The following is a 21674-nucleotide window of genomic DNA, read 5'->3' as shown; positions in this document are numbered from 1 at the left end:
AAAAGTTAGCTATCAATAACTTTTGTTAATCATGATTCTTTAACTAAATAAGTATTTGGGGGGGCTACACCCAGCTGCACTTGGGATTACTCCTGGCTATCCACTTAGAAATCACTCCTGGCAGACTTAGGGGACCATATGGAATGCCAGATATTGAACCTGGGTCAGCCAAGTGCAAGGCAAATGTCCTACACACTGTGCTATTGCTCCAGCCCCATAAATAAGCATTTTTTTTGGAGTTGAAGGACAAACTATCTTCTTAAGCTTCTTATGCTTCTTAAAAAAAAAGAGTGAATATGAGAGACTAGAGACGTCAACCACACCTAGAATTTAGGAATCGCTTAAAAAAAAAAAAGACTCAACTTCACTTATATTCCTTTAAAAACAATGCGCTGATGGGGCCAGAGAGATAGTACAGTAGTAGGGCATTTGCCTTGCATATAGCCTTTCAGGACAGATGGTGATTCGAACCTTGACATCCCATGTGGTTCCACCATGCCTTCTAGGAGTGATTTCTGAACACAGAACCAGGAGTAAAAATCCTGAGCACTGCCAGGTGTGGCCCAACAATCAAAACAACAACAACAACGACAAATGAGCTGATTCTTCTTTACTAGGTTATTGGAAAAAAGAATCATGCTATGGGAAGATTTTGTAAAAAGAAACTTATTTTTTATCTACATGTAAAGTATTATTCATAAATTTCTCTCTTAATGAGATTTCCCCATAGCTTCTGGATTTCATTTTTTTTTTAGGGAAATGAATTTTATTTGGGGGGGGGGGAACCACACCCAACAGTGAACAGGGTTTACTCCTGGCTCTGTGCTCAGAAATCACGCCTGGCAGGTTCGGGAGGACCATTTTGATGTCAGGGATATAACCTGAGTTGGCCTCATGCAAAGCAAATGCTCTCTCCACTGTGCTATTGCTCCAGCCTCAATAAATTAACTCCTGCTTCTAATAGGCAGCCTATAATGGCAGAGGAAGATCTTAGTCCAATCAGGAGTTGAGAGAATTTGAAAGTAAAGTTCTGTTTTTGTGAGGGCTGGTGTGTTTCCAATTAATTTCTTCCCAATCCCAACTGAAATTTCTAGATATATACCAGGACTTCTTGGGGGCACCCCCCGAACTACATTGGTTCCCTCTTTTTATCTCAATCCCTCTCTCCCAATAAAACTGTAGGATTGACAGCACAGCAGTAGGGCATTTGCCATGCATGTGGCTGACCCAGGAAGAACTTGGGTTCGTCCCTGTCATCCCATATGGTCCCCAAAACCAGGAATGATTTCTGAGTGCATAGCCTTGGAGTACCCCTCAGAATCACTGGGTGTGGCCCCAAAACCAAAAAAAAAAAAAGATTGTAAGATTGCTAAAAGCATCATGTTCTATTTCTCTTTCCTCAGCTGTTGCTTTCTATCAAGCCTTTTAGCTTTCAGACACTGCTTGCTAATGAGCAAATGCTTTCAGTAGTAAAGGAGTGCCAAAAATAAACTCTCCTTCAAGTTCTTGCCTTGTTCTCTGCTCTCCAGAGATTTGAAACAAATTTAAAGAATGCTCCTCCCACCCCTTTCTACTTGTTCTTAGAGGATTGATCTGCTTTCAGGTCAATACTCTAATCAGCTTTTTTTTTCACCTGCTAAATAATAATCCTAGTACTTACAATACTAGTAAAATTGAGAGGACCAAATAAGATAATCTAATGGAAAATTTTGCCTAACCTACACAGATAGATATTTAGTTTGTACAACTATGAATATGGGGGAAATAATGCATTTAAAAGCTGCTAAATTAATTTAAACTAGCCACATTTAATAACTACAAATCAACTAGATTGCTAATTAAAAGAGTTAGTAAGTGACATGTACCTAAGTTGAACTAGTTATAACATCTCAATACTTCCAAGAAATTGTGTTATAGGATATATCATAACTAAAGGCTAGTTAAGGTACCAGTATATACTGCAGAGGTGAAATCAGAAAGCAACTGTATTCCCCTACAACCTGTATTACAGCTGGTTCTGTGTGTAGTTATTCCTTGTCCCTTTAAATAAGATCTGTTTTATATTTTCTAATTTCTCCCATACAACAGAGAGCCCTTACCTCCTTTATTTTGTTTCTGTCTTTCTCCCCTTCTCTCTCTGTCCCCATGAATTGGATAGCAGTGCTCATGGCTCCCATCTTGAAGGGGAGATACCACACTTTCTTAAAGGCCCTGTAGATGGCCACCTTTCCTAGATCCAGGATGGACAAAATTCACAGCACCCTGACAACTCTGATCACAATCTAATGAGAATTCTCTTTGAGACTGCAAACTACCCATTGTTTCTATTTGTTTCTTTCTTTCTCTCTTTCTCTTTCTTTCTTTCTTTCTTTCTTTCTTTCTTTCTTTCTTTCTTTCTTTCTTTCTTTCTTTCTTTCTTTCTTTCTTTCTTTCTTTCTTTCTTTCTTTCTTTCCTTTCTTTCTTTCTTTCTTTCTTTCTCTCTCTCTCTCTCTCTCTCTCTTTCTTTCTTTCTTTCTTTCTTTCTTACTTTCTTTCTTTCTTTCTTTCTTTCTTTCTTTCTTTCTTTCTTTCTTTCTTTCTTTCTTTCTTTCTTTCTTTCTTTCTTTCTCTCTTTCTCTCTCTCTCCCTCCCTCCCTCCCTCCCTCTCTCTCCCTCCCTCCCTCTCTCTATTTCTTTCTTTCTCTCTATTTCTTTCTTTCTCTCCCTCTCTTTCTTTCTTTCTTTCTTTCTTTCTTTCTTTCTTTCTTTCTTTCTTTCTTTCTTTCTTTCTTTCTTTCTTTCTTTCTTTCTTTCTTTCTTCTTTCTTTCTTTCTTATTTCTTTCTTTCTTTCTTTCTTTCTTTCTTTCTTTCTTTCTTTCTTTCTTTCTTTCTTTCTTTCTTTCTTTCTTTCTTTCCCTCCCTCCCTCCCTCCCTCCCTCCTTCCTTCCCTCCCTCCCTCCTTCCTTCCCTCCCTCCCTCCTTCCTTCCTTCCTTCCCTCCCTCCCTCCCTCCCTCCCCTCCCTCCCTCCCTTCCTTCCTTCCTTCCCTCCCTCCCTCCCTCCCTCCCTCCCTCCCTCCCTCCTTCCTTCCTTCCTTCCTTCCTTCCTTCCTTCCTTCCTTCCTTCCTTCCTTCCTTCCTTCCTTCCTTCCTTCCTTCCTTTCTTCCTGCTGTGCTATCATCCATTGTTTCTGTTGCTTAACAAATACTGCTTCTGTGGTCTTGAACCAAGTGCTAGAATGTGAGTGGAAGCGCATTTCATGTTTGTTTTTGGGCCATATCTAGTGGTGCTCAGAGATTACTCCTGGTTCTGCACTCAAGAATTACTCCTGGCAGGCTTGGGGACCATATGGGATGCTAGGGATAGAACCCAGGTCAACCACGTGCCAGACAGACACTCTATTTGCTGTACTATTACTCTGGCCCTGAAATTGGCATTTATTGCTTTGGGACCAGAGCAAAAATTGAGTCCTAGGAAGGTCCAGTTTTTACATCTCACACACACATAACTTAAAGAAATAGTAACAACAACAACAACAACAACAATGAAGGTCATTCTTATACTACAACCAGCACAGTATCATTTCCAACTAGTAGGACTTCTAGAGAATGAAGAGCTATTTGCCTTTCTCAAATTTTCATTTTTCGTGTTTTTCAAGTGGTTATGAATAGTGGTTATTAAGGATCTTAAGAATCAACAGACTGCAGAGGGGCAGAGGAGGTGCTGCCCCCAGGTGGTCTTACTGTGTACTAAGGAGTAGTGGAGTGGAGAAACATCCAGGAGAGCCAGTATAAAGGGCTCATCTGAGATACTTTTCAGGGCTCCTTAGTCACGGAATTGAGAACACTGGTGGTGTGTGTCAGAGAAATCAAGATTTAGTGAGTATGGGTGATCATTTTTACCTCTACTTGAGTTAGGTCCACAATGTAATGGAAAATGTAAAAAATTCATACAACATGCAAGCTCTCTCTCTCTCTCTCTCTCTCTCTCTCTCTCTCTCTCTCTCTCTCTCTCTCTCTCTCTCTCTCTCTCTCACACACACACACACACACACACACACACACACACACACTAAAATTACTGTGATATGCGACCCTTCCAAATAAGTGTGCGCTCATAGAAAACTGGTATGGGGGCATTGGTGGTGGGAATGTAGCACTGGGGAACGGGGGTATTCTGTTTATGACTGAAAACTGACTACAATCATGCTTGTTAATCATAGTGCTTAAAAGATTATATATATAAAACTGGTATAATAATTGTGGCATAGCATGACAATTTCACTTTTAAAATATCTTTTCAAACATATCTCTTAAAGGTGGTATTCTATTGCATTACTTTATCATAATTTATTTTTGGATTCTCAGATTTTTAAAGATAGTCTTGAAAATCTTTCCTTTTTATGTGACCCCATAATGAATACTATGCAAACATATTTTTTTTTGGTGGGAGCTCAGGGCTTTCTGGTGATCAGGTCTTACTCTTGGTTCTGTGCCTAGAGGGTTCAGGGGACCAAAAAGGATGCCGGGATCCAATCTGGTCAGCCATGTGTAAAGGCACCCTACCTGCATTACTATCTCTCCAGCCCTGAATAATTAAGTTGCTGTAGAATTCTTTTTTTCCTTGTTTCTCCTCCTCCTCCTCCTCTTTCTTCTTCTTCTTCTTCTTCTTCTTCTTCTTCTTCTTCTTCTTCTTCTTCTTCTTCTTCTTCTTCTTCTTCTTCTTCTTCTTCTTCTTCTTCTTCTTCTTCTCCTCCTCCTCCTCCTCCTCCTCTTCTTCTTCTTCTTTTCTTCTTCATTGTCACCTCCTCCTCCTCTTCCTCTTTCTCCTCTTCCTCCTTTTCTTCTACTCCTCCCCCCCCCATGGGCATCAAATCCAGGGCCTCATGTAGAACTCTACTGCTAAGCCACATTCTCAGTCCTTGTACCCTTATTTTCTTGGGATATTGATATTTTCTTGTAACAAATAGGGAGTTTCTGGATAAATTACCTATCATCTTTATATTCCTCACATGCATTGCTTTTCCATTTTCCTTTGGGAAACTGTACTTACAGAACTCCCACCAGCATCAGCTAGTGTATGAGGATGTTTGACAAGAGCCACTGTTGTATATGGCAATCTTTGTTGGATGAAATGAATGGCTGATCAGAAGTAGGGCAGGCCATGCGGGGAAAGGGAGGTGCGGTGGGTGGGTGTGTGGGCAAGACAGCCTTGGCAGGAATCGAAGGAGCTCGATTCATTGTGCGGAGGTGGAAGTTTCCACTAGGAGTCTGTGAGCTACGCTAAGGTTGCCAGCTACTACACGACCGAGAAGCTCCCGCAGATTTTGCAAGCGCACATCAAACAGGCCTAGCCATAATTCAGCCTGTGGGCGCTGGCCCTGGACCCTTCCATGCCCTCCCAGGTTCAATTGCTTTCCTATCAAATAAATTAATCTAATCTAATCAATTAATCATTTAATCAGTCCTTTGGGGATCCACGACTGAGATTAAAAAAATCTGTGCGAACTATGGAGCGTGGGACACGCCTGCTTGAATTATTACTCAGAAGGGAAGAAAAGGCGAAGAAAGGTTGTTCGAGGGAAGTAGAAAGCCTGTCTTACATTGGTGATGGGAATTTTGCACTGGTGAAGGGGGGTGTTCTTTCCATGACTAAAACCCAACCACAATCATGTTTGTAATCAAGGTGTTTAAATAAAGATGTTAATTAAAAAATAAAAATAGTAAAAAAAAAAAAAAAGAAAGCTTGTCTTAAAAACAGGCTGGGGTAGGGGGGGTAGGGAGGTGGGAGATTTGGGGCATTGGTGATGGAAATGTTGCACTGGTGAAGGGAGGGTGCTCTTTATAGGACTGAAACTCAACTACAATCATGTTTGTAATCAAATTGCATAAATAGAGATATTAAAAAAAGAAGAAGAAAAGAAGGTAAAATGTGCACAATTAAAAAAAAAAAAAAAGAAAGAAGGTTGTTCCAGAGATGCGAAACGGGAGGCCGGGGGCGTGCTAGCAGGAGGCTGTGCGGGAGGAGGCCTGCAGGTGGCTCTCACTGGCTCCATCCTCCCATTAGGCCATTAGGCCACGCCTCCATACAGACCACGCCCACAGAGACCACGCCCCAGCGGCTCCTCCTCCGCGCGGCCCCTCCCTCCCGGAAGCGTCGCGCGAGGCATCCCGGCATGGAGCACGAACCCGGCGCCTTCCAGGCTGCGCTCTTCGCTTGGGTACGTGACTCCGCCCCCGCGGGCCGAGCCCGGGGTGGGGGGAATCTCTGTGCAACGAGGTCTGGGCGTCCGCGGGGGCGATCTGGGGCTTGGGCCGCCCGCCGAGCTGGGAGCGGGGCTTTGGGCTGGAGGGAGGGTGCTTGGTGTTCCCCAGGTCTCCTGCTCGGCCTGCTGAATTGCAGGGTCCGGAGAACCCCGAGGGGGAATAACGTGTGTGTGGTCGGTTCCGCGAGAGCCCCGAGGCTCGAAGAGCGCCTCGAAAGCGTGGAGGCGGAAAGACAAGGCTCTGTGGGGGCCACCTGTGCACCTCCTGCTCCCATCCGAGGCCTTGGCTCAGCCGCACCCCCCCAGCCTGCTGGGGAAGGGGGGGATCCTGTGATGTCAGGCCTGCCTTGTTTGGCCTGGCATGAGGAGGAGACCTTGCCCATTTGCTAGCAGACTGTTCCTCGGTGACCCCATCTTTTTTGCCATGGCCTTGGCGTGGGTGTCTGCGCCCCGAGCCCCGAGACAATCTCTTGATGGTGTGGTTGTAGGGCTGGGCGTGGAGAGTGTAAAGGCAGCTTGCACCCCACTGCGTGGAGGGCATGGGCAGGTTTCGCTGGACGTCTTTTCAATTGTCAACGCAATTTAAAGGCATTTATTCAAGCCAGTCTCTTGGGTTTGGAATGTCTGCATTTTAACTGGCTGCTGCTGCTGTTGTGTCTGCCTAGATCACGGTTGCCTGGCTTGTGCCTCCCGGTTGGTTGTGAGGGATCCAGTAAGTACTTGTTGATGCTTGAATGACTTGAGTCCCCCTTCTGTATAGATCTTTGCTGCTCTTTTGGGAAAATCACAGGTGTTGAAGTCGCATTCTGGGAATGAGAGAATGATAGCATCTTTCGGTGACATGCAAATGGGCTAATGTAAGATGTTCCAGGGAGATGGTTCAAAGGGCTGGAGTGTATGCTTTGCAGGTGGGAATCTCGGGGTCTGTCCTTGGGACCACCTAGTTCCCCCAAGTCATACTCGCTCGTCTTCAGAAAAGCCATTTCAACTTGTAGAACAAAAAGCTGCAGGTACCAGCACTTGCTGAATTTAAGGTAACAGACTGGAGGAAGGAAGATCGTTAGTGGAATCTGAGCATCTGACTGAGGGTCTTTGAGGGGGTTTTTGAGCTGGAGTGAAGAATGAGGATGGGATGTGCTGTCTTTGGGTGGGGTGCTTTCTCACAGAATAGCTCTTCAGATATGATCATGTGTGTGCTAAAGCAAAATTACTGCTGAAACTAACCCATTCCCAAGCTGGAGGCTTGAGGGAGTGATGTTGGGGGTAGATGTCGTGGTGGGTGGAAGAGTGTATATATGAGAGAGACTTCCCCTAACAAAGTAGCTCTCATTGGAAAACTCAATAATAAAATGTATTTTCTCAACAGTTCTGGACACTGTAAGTTTAAGATTAGGTGTACGTTCTTTTCTTTTAAATTTCTACTTATTTGTTTTTGTGATGCTGGGAATCATGCACCGGGTGCAGAGGATTTGAACTCCTAAATATATATATGTGCAAAGTTGCAAGGCAGGAGTGCTAAGCCTCCAGGCCCAGGTTTCTTTATTTCTGATTGCTGTGGCTTGTAACTATCTGCAGAAGACCTAACAGTATTTTTTTTCTCTGCCAGAACACCTATGTGATTTTTTTCTTCATAATGATCCTAGTTTTATTGTATTAGAGCCCCATTTTGGGGGGACTGGTTGGTGGAAGTTTGGGCCTACACTGCAATGCTCAGAGTTTCTCCTGGTTCTGCACTCAGGAATTACTCCTGGTGGTGCTTAAAGGATCATATGGGATGCTGGGGATCAAACCTGTGTCAACTACATGCAAGGCAAGTGCCCTATCCCCTCTGCCTTATTTTCAATTGTAAAAACACATTTTATTTTATTTTATTTTCTTGGTTTGTTCTTTTGGGTCACACCTGGCAGTGCTCAGGGTTACTCCTGGCTCTCTGCTCAGAAATCGCTCCTGGTAGGCTCGGGGGACCATATGGGATGCCAAGATTCAAACCACCATCTTTCTGCATACAAGGCAAACGCTTTATCTCCATGCTATCTCTCCGGCCCCCTCAAAACACATTTTAAACATTTCACTATTGGTCTCTATGAAGACCCAGTCAGTAATACCTGGAGAAATGATATACAGATCTGAAATCTTACTGAGATTTTTTGTGTATACATACCCACAATCACTCAAGTGGATGCAAAAATTTTTTAAGAAGCCCAGCTCACCTGAGCTAGGATGTTTGTAATGTCTGACTTTTACTCTGAGTACTTTTGCCTTTCCCTGTAGAAATACTACTTTTGTTTTGCTTATGAGGTGCTGCTACCTGGATCTTGCAACAGTGTAGAGAATTTATATAATGAATTATTTTATTAAAGTCTGTACTGTTCTGAATATGAAATATAGCCAACAGCAAAGGTTTGAGACTAGTAGAATGAACCTTTGTTTTATAGCAATAGTATTTTGTGGTGTGTATTATTTTGAGTCACACCAAGTTGTGCTCAGGGCTTACTCCTCATCTGTGCTCAGAGATCACTCCTGGCTGTGTGCAGGGGTTGAATCTAGACCGTCTGTGTGCAAGGCAAACTTCCTCCCTATCGTACTATCTTTGCAGCCCCTAATGATGTCTATTGCCCATCAAAAGGCAATCTGTTCTCCACAGGAATCTCAGCATGTGGATCCCACAGTTGTAAAGTACTTACTTGGTTACTTGGAATGGTCCTTCGAGTTCATTGCCAACCGTTTCACTTCACTGATCAAATAGCAGTGATGTTTTTTGCTTACGGGCACATAGTTATTTACTATTATTATTATTTTTAAAAATTTTATCAGCTTTTGGGCCACATATGATGGTGCTCAGGGGTTATTCCTGGCTCTGTGCTCAGAAATTACTCCTGGGGCTCAGGGACCCTATGGAATGCCTGGGATCAAACCCAAGTTGGGCTGCATGCTAGGCAAAAGCCCTACTCTTTGTGCTATCACTGTCACCTCCTTCCCTATTTTTGGTTACTTAAGATTTTTTGCCAGTTTTCTTAGTGAGGGTCTAGGGGAGAAGGGACAAAAACTAGTTCCTGTGTATTTCCTACCCTCTTTGTTCGCATTTCCTCCTCATCTTTGTCTTACTAAGACTCTTAGGATTCCCAGGCTTTTCAAAAGGAGCATTCACTCTGCCTCCAAACACTGGGGCTCTGGGAAAGAGAGGCATATCATTGGCTAAGTCATAATGCTAAGGGCACCTTTTGCATGGAAACATGGTGTGCTGGACATAGGACCACCTCAAATGTGGATTGTATGGAACTCTCTTAAGAACAAGCCTCTGAGGGGCTGGAGAGATAGCATGGAGGTAAGGCATTTGCCTTGCATGCAGAAGGTTGGCGGTTCGAATCAGGAGTAACCCCTGAGCGCTGCAGGATGTGACCCAAAAACAAAAAGAGAAAAAAAAAAAAAAAGAGAACAAGCCTCTGAAGTTTCATTTGTATGGGCACTGGAAGGAATGTCAGGGTGAAAATGATTTGAACAGGTAAATAAAAATGGCTACCCTTTATTTTTTTTTAACTGTAGATGATTTTATCTTTAGGGTGCAAATAGCTACGGACAACTTGGCCTTGGCCATAAGGAAGATGTGCTTCTGCCCCAGCAGCTGAACAATTTCTGGAAACCTGAAAATGTCAGGAGGATCACGGGAGGAGGAGGCCACTCAGTGGCTGTCACAGGTGACTGACTCCTAGAATCTTTTGTTCTTAGTCATTTCTCATAGGGGTGCTTTATTTTTGTCCCAGGCTTTTGTGTCTTTTAAATTTCATTTGTTTTGGGACAACAGCTGGTTATTCTCAAGGTTCACTCCTTGTTCTGTGCTCAGGGGTCACACCTGGTGGGCTTTGAGGACTATATGGGATGCTAGGGGTTGAACCCGGGTCAGCCATATACAAGGCAAGTGCCCTACCTATCGTACTGTCACTGTAGTCCAGCCCTTTGTGTCTTGTAGAGGAAAGCATTTTTGGTGAAAAGATCAAGTTATATTAAGAGAATTTAGAACCTCAAATCTAGATTGACTTCAGAGATCTAGTTAGCTCCTCTCTCTGTAAACTTTTCTCACCAAGACACATGAGTCTCAGAAAAACATACCACTTCAGATTACAAGACAATTTGGTGCAATATATGTACATACATAAATTGTTCTAAAATGTTACATTTTATACTCCATACTGCTAGATATCTTTACAATTGGGATGGATTTTTCAGAAGAGGAAAACTTGTAATTTTTCTAATTTTTTCTTACATTTCCTAGAATAGATTGATATTACTAAGACACTACAAATGCCATAATTTTGCAAAGTCAGGCTTATTGCCTTTTGCTTCAGAACTTGAGTTCTGGAATCAAACCAACTCGGTCAAGTCCTACCTCTGTTATTTATTAGCTGTGTGACCTCATTATATGGCTTCATTCCTCCATCCAGGTTTTCTCCAATGTATAATGAGGAGAATAATGATAAATGAATTAATAGTGTTGCATTAAGATTTTAATGAATTCTGGGCACTTTTTGCCTTTTTTCCTCCATAAAAATAATTAAATTTGTGTGTCAGGCTGATGTCTCAAAGAGTTGGAGTATAAGCTTGGTCTATAGGAGTCCAAGCCTCAATCTCCAACACTGCATAGTTCCTGAGATACTGCACCATGAGTAGCCCACAGGACCACTTGGTGTGGTCTAAATTGGTTTTTTAAATTGCATTTTACGATTTTATTGATGTAAATATTGACATAACCCAGTCTAAGTTAGCAAGGTGTGATATACTTAGGATATCCTTACTGGGATGTCAGTCCTTTGTGGGATGTTCTTCAAAGAATACCTGGTACATTCTAAACACTGAATCCAGTTCATGCTAAAATAGAGGATTAATTGAATGCTGTAGTAGAATCTGGGGTTTCCTTATAGGCATTAGACTTGCGCCCCTAAGCCCTATGCTATTTAGTCCAGAGCATATTATCATCATATGGCTTTTGAGTGCAGGTGAGAAAAAAGTTGTTGATTCTGTGCCTCTGAATTATTAGTGAATCCTTCTACTCACCTTGGCAGTTATAATTTCCCTATGTACATTGTCTCCAATGCCTTTGTATTTTGCAGATGAAGGAAGCCTTTTTGTCTGTGGTCTGAACAAAGATGGGCAGTTAGGGCTGGGTCATACAAAAGATGTTCTATGTTTTACTCGATGCACATCCCTCCTTGGCTGTCCCATCCAACAAGTGGCCTGTGGCTGGGATTTTACCATCCTACTTACTGGTGAGTTTGCTTCTTACAGTTGTTTCTGGGGGCTTCCTGGTGGCAGGCATAAAATCCAGGCTCTCACATGTATAAGGCATCTGCTCTAAAACTTAAGCCTTATCTCTGGTCCTCCTAAGTAAAAACATTATTGTTGTTGTTATTGTTATTATTATTACTTTGTTTCTTGGCCACATCTAGAGGTGCTCAAAGCTTGCTTTTCACTCTGCACTCAGGAATTACTCTTGTCTGACTTGGGGGACATATAAGATGCTGGGATTAAATCTGGGTCAGCTGCACGCAAAGCAAATGCTCCACCTAATTGTCCTATTACTATTACTCTGGCTCCAGAGGTAAACTTTTAACACTACAGTAGTTTTGTGTGAGAAGAGTTTGTCAGAGATTAAATTAAAAGTTTAATTTAATTTTATTAAAGTAAAAACTCTGTGTATTTAAAAAGGCAGACACATAAGGCTGAGCAATACCATGGGTAGGATGCTTAGCTTGCATGCAGTCAACCCTGGTTCAAATACATTGACAATCCATAGGGACTTGCAAGAATAACCAGGAATAATTTTTGAGTATAGAACCAGGTATAAACTTTGAGCATTCCTAGGTATGTGGCCTCCAAACAAACAACAACAACAACAACAAAACAAGCAAAAAAACTCTAGATTTCTGGGTTGTTCTGGTTGTTAATGAAAGCCATGTGATATCTTTTTTTTTTTGGTGTCTAAATATTTTTAATATGATACCTTTATTTAAACATCTTGATTACAAACATGATTGTGATTAGGTTTCAGGCATGTAAAGAACACCCCCCTTCACCAGTGCAACATTCCCACCACCAATGTCCCAAATCTCCCTCCATCCCACCCCACTCCCACCTGTAACTCTAGATAGGCTTTCCCATGTGGTATCTTTTTTTTTTTTTCCGGGCCACACCCGTTCGATGCTCAGGGTTACTCTTGGCTAAGCATTCAGAAATTGCCCCTGGCTTGGGGGGACCATATGGGACGCCGGGGGATCGAACCGTGGTCCTTCCTTGGCTAGTCCTTGCAAGGCAGACACCTTACCTCCAGCACCACCTCGCCGGCCCCTCATGTGGTATCTTTTGTAAGGAAAGTTTTAAGAGTAAAACTGTGGGCTTGAGTACTTTTGCTAATGGACTTGGTTGCTTCCCCCCTCCTTAATTTGGGTATTTATTAAGAATGGTTTTAAATTTTTTTAAATTCAAACATTGTTGGTTACAAGGTAGTTCATAATAGTGTCTTTTCACAGATAAAATTATTCATGATTGAGTTTTAGTTATACAGTGTACAACATCCTTCACCAGTGCACATTTCCTGCCACCAATGTCCCCAGTTTCCCTCCACTCACCCTCTTCTACCTGCCTCTGGAGATAGACATTTTACATTCCCCCCATTCTCTTTCTCTCCTTTTTTATGACATTGGTTTGTACTACTGTTAATGAAGGGGTGCCATGCATGTCTTTTTCATAGTAGACTCTTCTCTACTCTAACTGCACTCACTGCTCTTTGTGGCAAGCTTCCTACCATGGACTGGTCCTCCTGATGGACTTGATCACTTTGGGTGGTCATTTCCTGTTCCAGAAGACTGGATAGCTGGCCAGCAATATCCCCTAATCTCCCAGGAAGTAAAGGGTCACTTACAGAAGACATATAGGAGCTTGAGAGGTGTTGACAGTGATATCAGCTTTTTTTGTCAAAGGGGGATTCACAATAATATTGAGATGCTGGGATAGAGCAGTTTTGTCATGGTGGGGCCACATAGCAGTATAGAATAGTGAGGATTATGCTCTTGGGTTCATATTACTGTGAGCAACTTGGCCTTAGCCATAAGGCAAATGTGTTTATATTCTAGTAGCCAAATGAATTATGTCTCCTGAATACTCTCTGAGCTGTGGCAGTAGTTATTTTGTTTGCCTTCCTTGTTCAGCTTACCTGGCCTACCTGGCCATATAGTTCTAACCAGGTTCTCTTTCTCATTGTTCTCTAGTTTCTTCTGACTCTGTCACCCCTAGCTTTAAACCTCATGGATTGTCATATGTAGCACCCATATTCCAAGCGTTTTAGCCTATGGGATGTGCCTTGACTCTTAATCTCCACACTTTCTTTACTTTTCTTTCTAGTGATACCAATCAGTGTTATGTTCTTCATTTGAAACAAACCCATTTACCGTTGTTATCAAAAGAACTCTTCTCCCTTCTTTAAGACCCTTATATGTCACCATCCCTCTTCTTGCAGAGGAGCTTTTTTCATATGTGTTAGATTTCAATAGTAATCAATAAGAAATGTAAATAAGCATCTCTCTCTTAGGAAGTACTATATTTAGGTTAGAGGGAGTCTATAGGTAACCTGCTTCCTACTCTTATCTGGAAGCAATTGTGAGAAACTCGAAGAGAAGTCAGATCCATGCTAAGTTGGAGGACAGGGCTAATTGACTGTTTTGTTAATCCTTTGCTCATCTAGACCTGCCCCACCTCTGTAGGTTTTTCCCAGAGGAAGCTGTAGCCTCTACTCAATTCAGATTCTGCTGACAGAAAGTGCCAAGCTCTATGTGTTTTCTTGCTTCTCAGGTCTACTAGTTTAGTGAGATATCCTGGAAAGTGGACTGGAGAGTTAGTATAGCATATAGGGCATTTTTTCACACATAAGGCTGTCCTGGGTTTATGTCCCTAGCATCCCATATAGACCCCTGAGCCCTGCCAAGAATGATTCCTAAACAGAACCAGGAGTAATTTCTGAGCATCACTGAGTGAGGCTCCAACACCTTCCTCTCTCCCCTACAAAAAAACAAACAAAAACCCAGAAAAATATTCTGGAAAGCTGTGAGACTGGAGAAAGGAAGAAAGAAAGGTCTGGAGTCTTTAATAGAAATCTCACCCTATGGAAGTCTGAGACCAAGCATGCTCCCATCCTGACACATCCTAGTGCTGGGCTGAGTGCTCTGCATATAAGGAATATGATTGTATGAGTTGAAGCACAAGAACCTCCACCTGTTCCTCTTATTTCTTTTTATCTTCTCATTTTTCTACATTTGCTCATCAGTCACAAGTATTTTCTTAGATTGAAACTTTAAGGATTTGTGTTTTGCAGAAAATGGTCAAGTTCTATCATGTGGCTCCAATGCCTTTGGCCAACTGGGAGTTCCTCATGGACCTCGAAGATGTGTGGTTCCCCAGGCTGTTGAGGTAGGGACAGCATCTCATATGTAGTTTACACATACCCTGTTTGAAAGCTTCCAATTTATTTCAGTTATTCCTTCTAAGATTGAAAGGGCTGCTGGGTCCCTGAAAATCAATATGGGGTACTTAAAAGTAAATTGAAATATGTAGGTTTGGGGCCAGAGAGATAGCACAGCAGTAGAGCATTTGCCTTGCATGCAGAAGGATGGTGGTTCGAATCTCAGCATCCCATATGGTCTCCTGAGCATGCCAGGGGCAATTTCTGAGCATAGAGCCAGGAGTAGCCCCTGAGCGCTGCTGGGTGTGACCCAAACACCAAAAACCAAAAAAAGAAAAAGAAAAAAGAAATATGTAGGTTCTTCTGGAAAAAAAATCAGATTATGGGATATTCCAGTCTAATTTCTAATCTTATAATTGTGAGTGAGAGCCTACTGTTCTAAACATTATAATTTTGGGAAGGCCTCCCAAGTGGACACAGGGAGATCTGGGATTTTGCCCAATGATATATGGCCAACCTGATGGGCTCTTTGGGTTTTGGACCTGAGGCTGCATTGGTGTTAGGACCTTGGTGCAGGAACTTTAGGGCTATACCAGCTGTGCATGGTTGGGGGTCCCTGTGGCATCAGGAATCAAAACCAGGTCAGACAGATGCAAAACTATGATTATAACCTCTGTATTAGCTCTCCTGGCATCATACATCATAAGTTTTTTTTGAGGGAGAGGATTTGGCATATAACTAGTAATATCCAGGAGCTTTTCCTGGCTTTGTGCTCAGGTCTGACTTATCATGGTGCTCAGGAGACTATATATAGTGCTAGAGATCAACTTGTGGTTGGCTGTAGGAAAAGCAGCACCTTAACACCTATGTTATCTCTCTAGGCATTATACATAATACATTATACATAAGAAATAAAATGATAAAGGAAATGCATCTTATAAAAACATCAGTGACAGGGCTGGAGTGATAGCATAGAGGGTAGAGCATTTGCCTTGTGCACAGCTGACCGTGGTTCAATCCCTGGCATCCCATATGGTCCAGGAGTAATTTCTGAAGCAAGGAGTAACCCTTGAGCACTGCCAGGTGTGGCCCCCAAACCTCCTCGAAAAAGCCTAAAAACATCAATGACATTTTGCAGTCCTAAAATTAGTAATAATGGATTTATGGGACTGTGTTAGAAATCAATCTACATTGGTTGGGGCCATAGTGATAGCACAACTGGGAGGACATTTGCCTTGCGTGCTGCTGATCCAGGATGGAGCCGGGTTTGATCCCTGGCATCTCATATTGTCCCCCGAACCTGTCAGAAAAGATTTCTGAACATTGTTGGGTGTGGCCCAAAACAACAAAAAGAAATCTACACTGAAGTAACATACCTAGACTCAAAGCTGCTAGACCAATGGTACAGGCCATTGTGGTCCAACAGAAATGTAATGTAAGTCATTTGTACTTTAAAAATTTCTTGGGAATGTAGCTAAGCAGTAAGGTACTTGCCTTGCATGTATAAAACCCTGGGGTTAATCCCTCACACTGCAAATAGACAAATGCCTCTCTGATAAAAAATTTTGAGTAACCTCATTTCAAAAAGTAAGAAGAGAGTGGTGAAATTAATTTTTATGAAATATGTATACCATAACATTTATTGAAATATAATATTTGCCTTTAAGATGTGTAATTAGTATTTTAGTATTTTCTCTAGAGCTATCAATCATCATTGTTTAATTTTATATTTTCATCACTTGCAAAAGAAACTGGTAGGTACATATAACAGTCACATTTTATCCCCATTCTCTATTCCCTGGCTGCTGCTAATATTGATTGGATGTGCTGGTTTTAGACATTTCATATAAATGGAATCATACAATATGTGGCCTTTCATGTCTGGCTTTTTTTATTTTCATGTTTTCAGATTTTATATTTGTTGTTACTTGCTGGTGAGATAAATTTTAATAACCTTTTTTTTTGGGGGGGGGGGTTTGTTGCATCCAGTGGTAATCAAGGGCTATTCTTGGCTCTGTGCTTGAGGGCTGCTCTGGCTGTGCATGGGTTAATGGAGCAGAGCAGGGATCAAACCCAGATTCAGCACATTGAGATGTCTCTCTAGCTTAATAATTTTTGTTTGTTTGTTTGTATTTGGGCTACACCTGGTGACATTCAGCCATTACTTCTGGCAGGCTCTGAGGACTATATAGGATGCTGGGGATTGAACCCAGGTGGCCACATGCAAGGCAAACACCCTCTCTTCTGTGCTATTGTTCTAGCCTCTCTGGCTTACTTAATTTTAAAATAACTAACTATATCTAAACTGTAATCATTTCATTTGTCAGCAATATAAAACTTAATGTGATCTTTATATTTTATATTTTTTTATTATTTATTTTATACTAAGCTTTAGACTGCCATCATGTATTTGGAAAGCCTTGTCAGTAGCTGTAGGCAAACAGACAGTGTTGGCCCCATCTAAGGAGATAATTGAAATTCGCAAAGAAGAAGCAGGCACCTGGGAGGTGACAAATACATGTATGTCACTGGAGCTATTAGACATCTTGTTGAGGGCCATAGAGGAGGGGTATCTTTAGGGGGAGATTGGACTAGTTCAGAGGTCAGCAAGCTAAAACTCTTGGGAAAGATAATCAGAATACCCCCATTAATTTTGTCTGGCTATTTTTTTTCTTCTGCTTTTTTGTTTCTGATTTTGGGCCAGACCCTGCAATGCTCAGGGATTATTTCTGGCTCTGTATTCAGGAATCACTCCTGGCAGTGCTGGGGATTGGATGAGTAGGGACCAGATGTGATGCCAGTAATCAACCCAGGTTGGGTTGGCCCATGCAAGGTAAAGGTTTTACCCACTGTACTATCACTCTGTTCTCCATCCCTGCCTTTTTTTTTTTTTTGATTTTGGGGCGCACCCGGCAGTGCTCAGGGGTTACTTGTGGCTCTATGCTCAGAAACCACCCCTGGCAGGCTCAGGAGACCATATGGGATGCCAGGATTCAAACCACCGTCCTTCTGCATGCAAGGCAAACGCCCTACTGCTGTGCTATTTCTCTGGCCCCAAAAGACATTTCTTTTTTTCTTTTTTTTTTGTTCAGTTTTTTTTTATAATTATCTTTATTTAAACACCATAATTACAAATATGATTGTAGTTGTATCATTTCAGTCATATAAAGAGCACCCCCCTTCACCAGTGCAACATTCCCACCACCAATGTCCCAAATCTCCCTCCTCCCCACCCCACCCACACCTGTACTCGAGACAGGCTTTCTACTTCCCTCATTCAAGCACATTGTTAGGATAGTTCTCAATGTAGTTATTTCTCTAACAGCACTCATCACTCTTTGTGGTGAGCTTCATGTCATGAGCTTCACCTTCAAGCCCTCATCTCTTTTGTCTCTGAGAATTATTGCAAAAATGTCTTTCATTTTTCTTAAAACCATAGATGAGTGAAACTATTCTGCATCAAAAGACATTTCTTAATAATTAAGTAATACTCTTTTCTTTTTTTTAAAGATTTTGTTTTGTTTTGTTTTGTTTTTGGGTCACATCTGGTAGCAATCAGGGGTCACCCCTGGCTCTAAGCTCAGAAATCGGCCCTGGCAGGCTCGGGGGGCCATATGGGATGCCGGGATTTGAACTACCATCCTTCTGCATGCAAGGCAAATGCCCTGCCGCTTTGCTATTTCTCTGGCCTCCATCCCTGCTTTTAATTAATAGTAGCAGAGTGGCCTGTGAAGTCTTTCAGACTTTATTCCTGGCCCCTGGCAGAAAACATTGATCAATCCTGGATTGGATGACTATGAGGACATGTCCAGCTCTGAAAGGCCTGGTGATACTGAATTTTAAAAAGATTTTTGTTTTTTAGAGGATAGAGTATTTGTTAATGAAATGTTGGGAGTGGGGACCTTTAACCAGTCATAAATGAAACGAGGGCCACACCACACTGTTGTAGGTCATAAGTGACACACAAGTTTAAAGATCAAGAATTCTGAGATCTCCTTCCTATTCTTTGTTTCTGCAGCTCCTGAGAGAGAAGGTCATCAGCATTGCTGCAGGACTTAGACATGCTTTGGCTGCTACAGGTGATCATTTTTGTTTTTATTTTTCAAGTTGGCATGGAGTAAGAAAACAGAGCTTGAGAGGAAAGGGCTTGAGCAATACAGCAGGTAGGGAGCTTGCCTTGCATGTGACTGACCTGGGTTTGATCCCTGGCACCGATATAGTCCCCTGAGCTCTGCCAAGAATGATCCCTGAGGACAAATCCAGGAGTAAACATTACTGAGTGCAACCCCAAAGCAATGCAAATCAAATCAAATCAAAACAAAACAAAACAAAACAAAACAAAACGAAACAAGGAACTCATTTATTAGTACCTGACTGAACGATTTCAGAATGTCCTGCTTTGTTGGTTTCTCTTTTTTTTTTTTTTTTTGGCCGCACCCAGTAACGCTCAGGGGTTACTCCTGGCTATGTGCTCAGAAGTTGCTCCTGGCTTGGGGGACCGTATGGGTCACCGGGGGATCGAACCACGGTCCGTCCAAGGCTAGTGCAGGCAAGGCAGGCACCTTACTTTTAGCGCCACCGCCCGGCCCCTTGTTGGTTTCTCTTGATTTTTATTAATACCTTTTAGTCTTCACAGTTACAAAGATGGGAGTAAAAATCACACACACACACACACACACATACACACACACACACACACACACACACACGCGCGCGCGCACACACACACACACACACACACGTAGTCTAGACTTAAAGATTTGCTGAATTCAGCGATTTTGCTTTCTTTGCTTTGAACTGCCCTGCTTTCCTAGTGGATTTTAATATTTACTATTTAAAAGCTTAAAGTGAACTTTTCTCCGCTCCTGTAAGAGGGTGATGAGTATGAGTTGACAGTGTGAGGTTGAGGCTGGAAAGAAGAAGCATAGATACATGAATCAGACTTAATGAACTTGGAATTAAGATGCTACTATTTTTTTTGTTTTGTTTTTTTTGTTTTTGTTTTTGGGCCACACCCGGTGACGCTTAGGGGTTACTCCTGGCTATGCGCTTAGAAATTGCTCCTGGCTTGGGGGACCATATGGGACACCGGGGTATCAAACCGCAGTCCATCCTAGGTTAGTGCGTACAAGGCAGATGTCCTACCGCTTGTGGCACCGCTCTGGCCCCAAAATGCCACTATTTGGATGGAATAGAGGCTATTGAGATGCTATTTTGCAGTAATAAATTGTAAATCTTTGGTAAGTAGGATTCTTTGAACTCCTTTGGGCATAAGGAGAGCTATTTCCTCTATTACTTGGTCTTTATCTGGCATTGGCAAATCTCATTCCCTCTAAATCTCATTCCCTCTCTAGGGCCTCAGGTTTCTTACCTAGAAAATATGGGAGATGGACTTAATCATTTACTAGATCTGAAGTTGTGTTTTATTTTGTTTGTTTTGTTTTTGTTTTTTGGTTTCTTTTCTTTTGGGGCCATACTCACTGGTGCTTAAGACTCATTTCTGGGGGCCGGGCGGTGGCGCTAAAGGTAAGGTGCCTGCCTTGCCTGCGCTAGCCTTGGATGGACCGCGGTTCGATCCCCCGGTGTCCCATATGGTCCCCCAAGCCAGGAGCAACTTCTGAGCACATAGCCAGGAGTAACCCCTGAGCGTTACTGGGTGTGGCCCAAAAACCAAAAAAAAAAAAAGACTCATTTCTGGTGCCGGAGAGATAGCATGGAGGTAAGGGCATTTGCCTTACATGCAGAAGGACAGTGGTTCGAATCCCAGTATCCCATATGGTCCCCGAGCCTGGGAGGAGCCATTTCTGAGCTAGAGCCAGGAGTGACCCCTGAGCACTGCCGGGTATGACCCAAAATACAAAATTAAAAAAGAGACTCATTTCTGACTCTGTACTTAGGGATCACTTCTGGACAACCCAGGGGACCATATGTGGTGCTAGGGATCAAACCCTGTCGGCTGCATGCAGAGCTAGTGCCTTACCTGCTGTACTATCTCTCCAGATCCTAGGTCTTAAATTTGAGTTAGCCTTTTCAGTTTATCAAGCATAAGGTGTCTTTCTAGTAATTTGACTCTGGAATTTTGTGAAGGGAGTTTTATTCTGTTGAAATTCTCTGATGGCTTCTATTTACCATGAAGATTAGTTCTGTGATTACCTTGGTGGTGATTCCTTGAATAGTCTTTCCCCTAATATGCATGTTACATGCCAATGAACTGGTCATCTTCCATAGCCTGGAGGATCAATAAGCAATGTTGTCTCATCCAGAGAAGTGAAAATGTTTTTCTTTTCCTCTTCTCCATGGGAAAGCAAATGGCATCCTGTTCCAGTGGGGAACTGGCTTGGCATCCTCTGGACGGCGGTTGTGCCCTGGACAGATTTTGCCCCCATTCTTGACAGCGAAGGAACCTAGCAGAGTGACAGGTAAGGCCCTTGTTTATTTTGAACCCTATATTTAGGCTTTGTCAAGAAGTGAAGAAACAGGCATGCAGTCAGTGGGTAAATCAATTTTTGTTTTTGCTGTGCCATAGTTTATTTATGTTAATTCTCTTTGTTGATGGTTCTGTTAGTCTTTTTTTGGATTTTTTGGTAGACTCAGTAAAAAAATTCCTCCCTGGGGCTGGAGAAATAGCATGGAGGTAGGGCGTTTGCCTTTCATGCAGAGGATGGTGGTTCAAATCCCAGCATCCTATATGGTCCCCCGAGACTGCCAGGAGCGATTTCTGAGTGTAGAGCCAGGAGTAACCCCTGAGTGCTGCCAGGTGTGACCCAAAAACCAAAAAAAAAAAAAAAAATCCTCTCTGAACCTCGTTACTGCCAGTGTGGAGCTCATTTGAGAGGTAGATGCAAGTCATGTAGGTGGAGATCAAAATAGTACCTTTCTAACTGTTGAGAGCTAGGCTGGAAGACGTGACATATATTTGGAAATGAGGTGAGCCTTTAAATCTGAATCCCAGATAGTCAGGAGAGCACCTGATAATGCTTACT

At 42.5% G+C, this 21674-nt stretch overlaps 1 protein-coding gene across 1 annotated transcript in view; it reads left to right on the top strand.

Moving 5' to 3' along the window:
• Positions 1–6140: 6140 nt before the first annotated feature.
• The window catches only part of SERGEF (secretion regulating guanine nucleotide exchange factor), a 286373-nt gene continuing 270839 nt past the window's right edge, over positions 6141–21674 (top strand). The window contains exons 1-6 of the mRNA XM_049781050.1: positions 6141–6200; positions 9805–9940; positions 11351–11506; positions 14605–14699; positions 18710–18770; positions 20997–21110. Of these exons, the coding sequence (XP_049637007.1) occupies positions 6156–6200; positions 9805–9940; positions 11351–11506; positions 14605–14699; positions 18710–18770; positions 20997–21110 (607 nt within the window). The 5' untranslated portion in view covers positions 6141–6155. The remainder of the gene's footprint in view (positions 6201–9804; positions 9941–11350; positions 11507–14604; positions 14700–18709; positions 18771–20996; positions 21111–21674) is intronic.

This window comes from Suncus etruscus, chromosome 9, assembly GCF_024139225.1.
Source record: "Suncus etruscus isolate mSunEtr1 chromosome 9, mSunEtr1.pri.cur, whole genome shotgun sequence".
NCBI classification, from domain to species: Eukaryota; Metazoa; Chordata; class Mammalia; order Eulipotyphla; family Soricidae; genus Suncus; species Suncus etruscus.
This window is presented reverse-complemented; position numbering and strand designations above follow the sequence as displayed.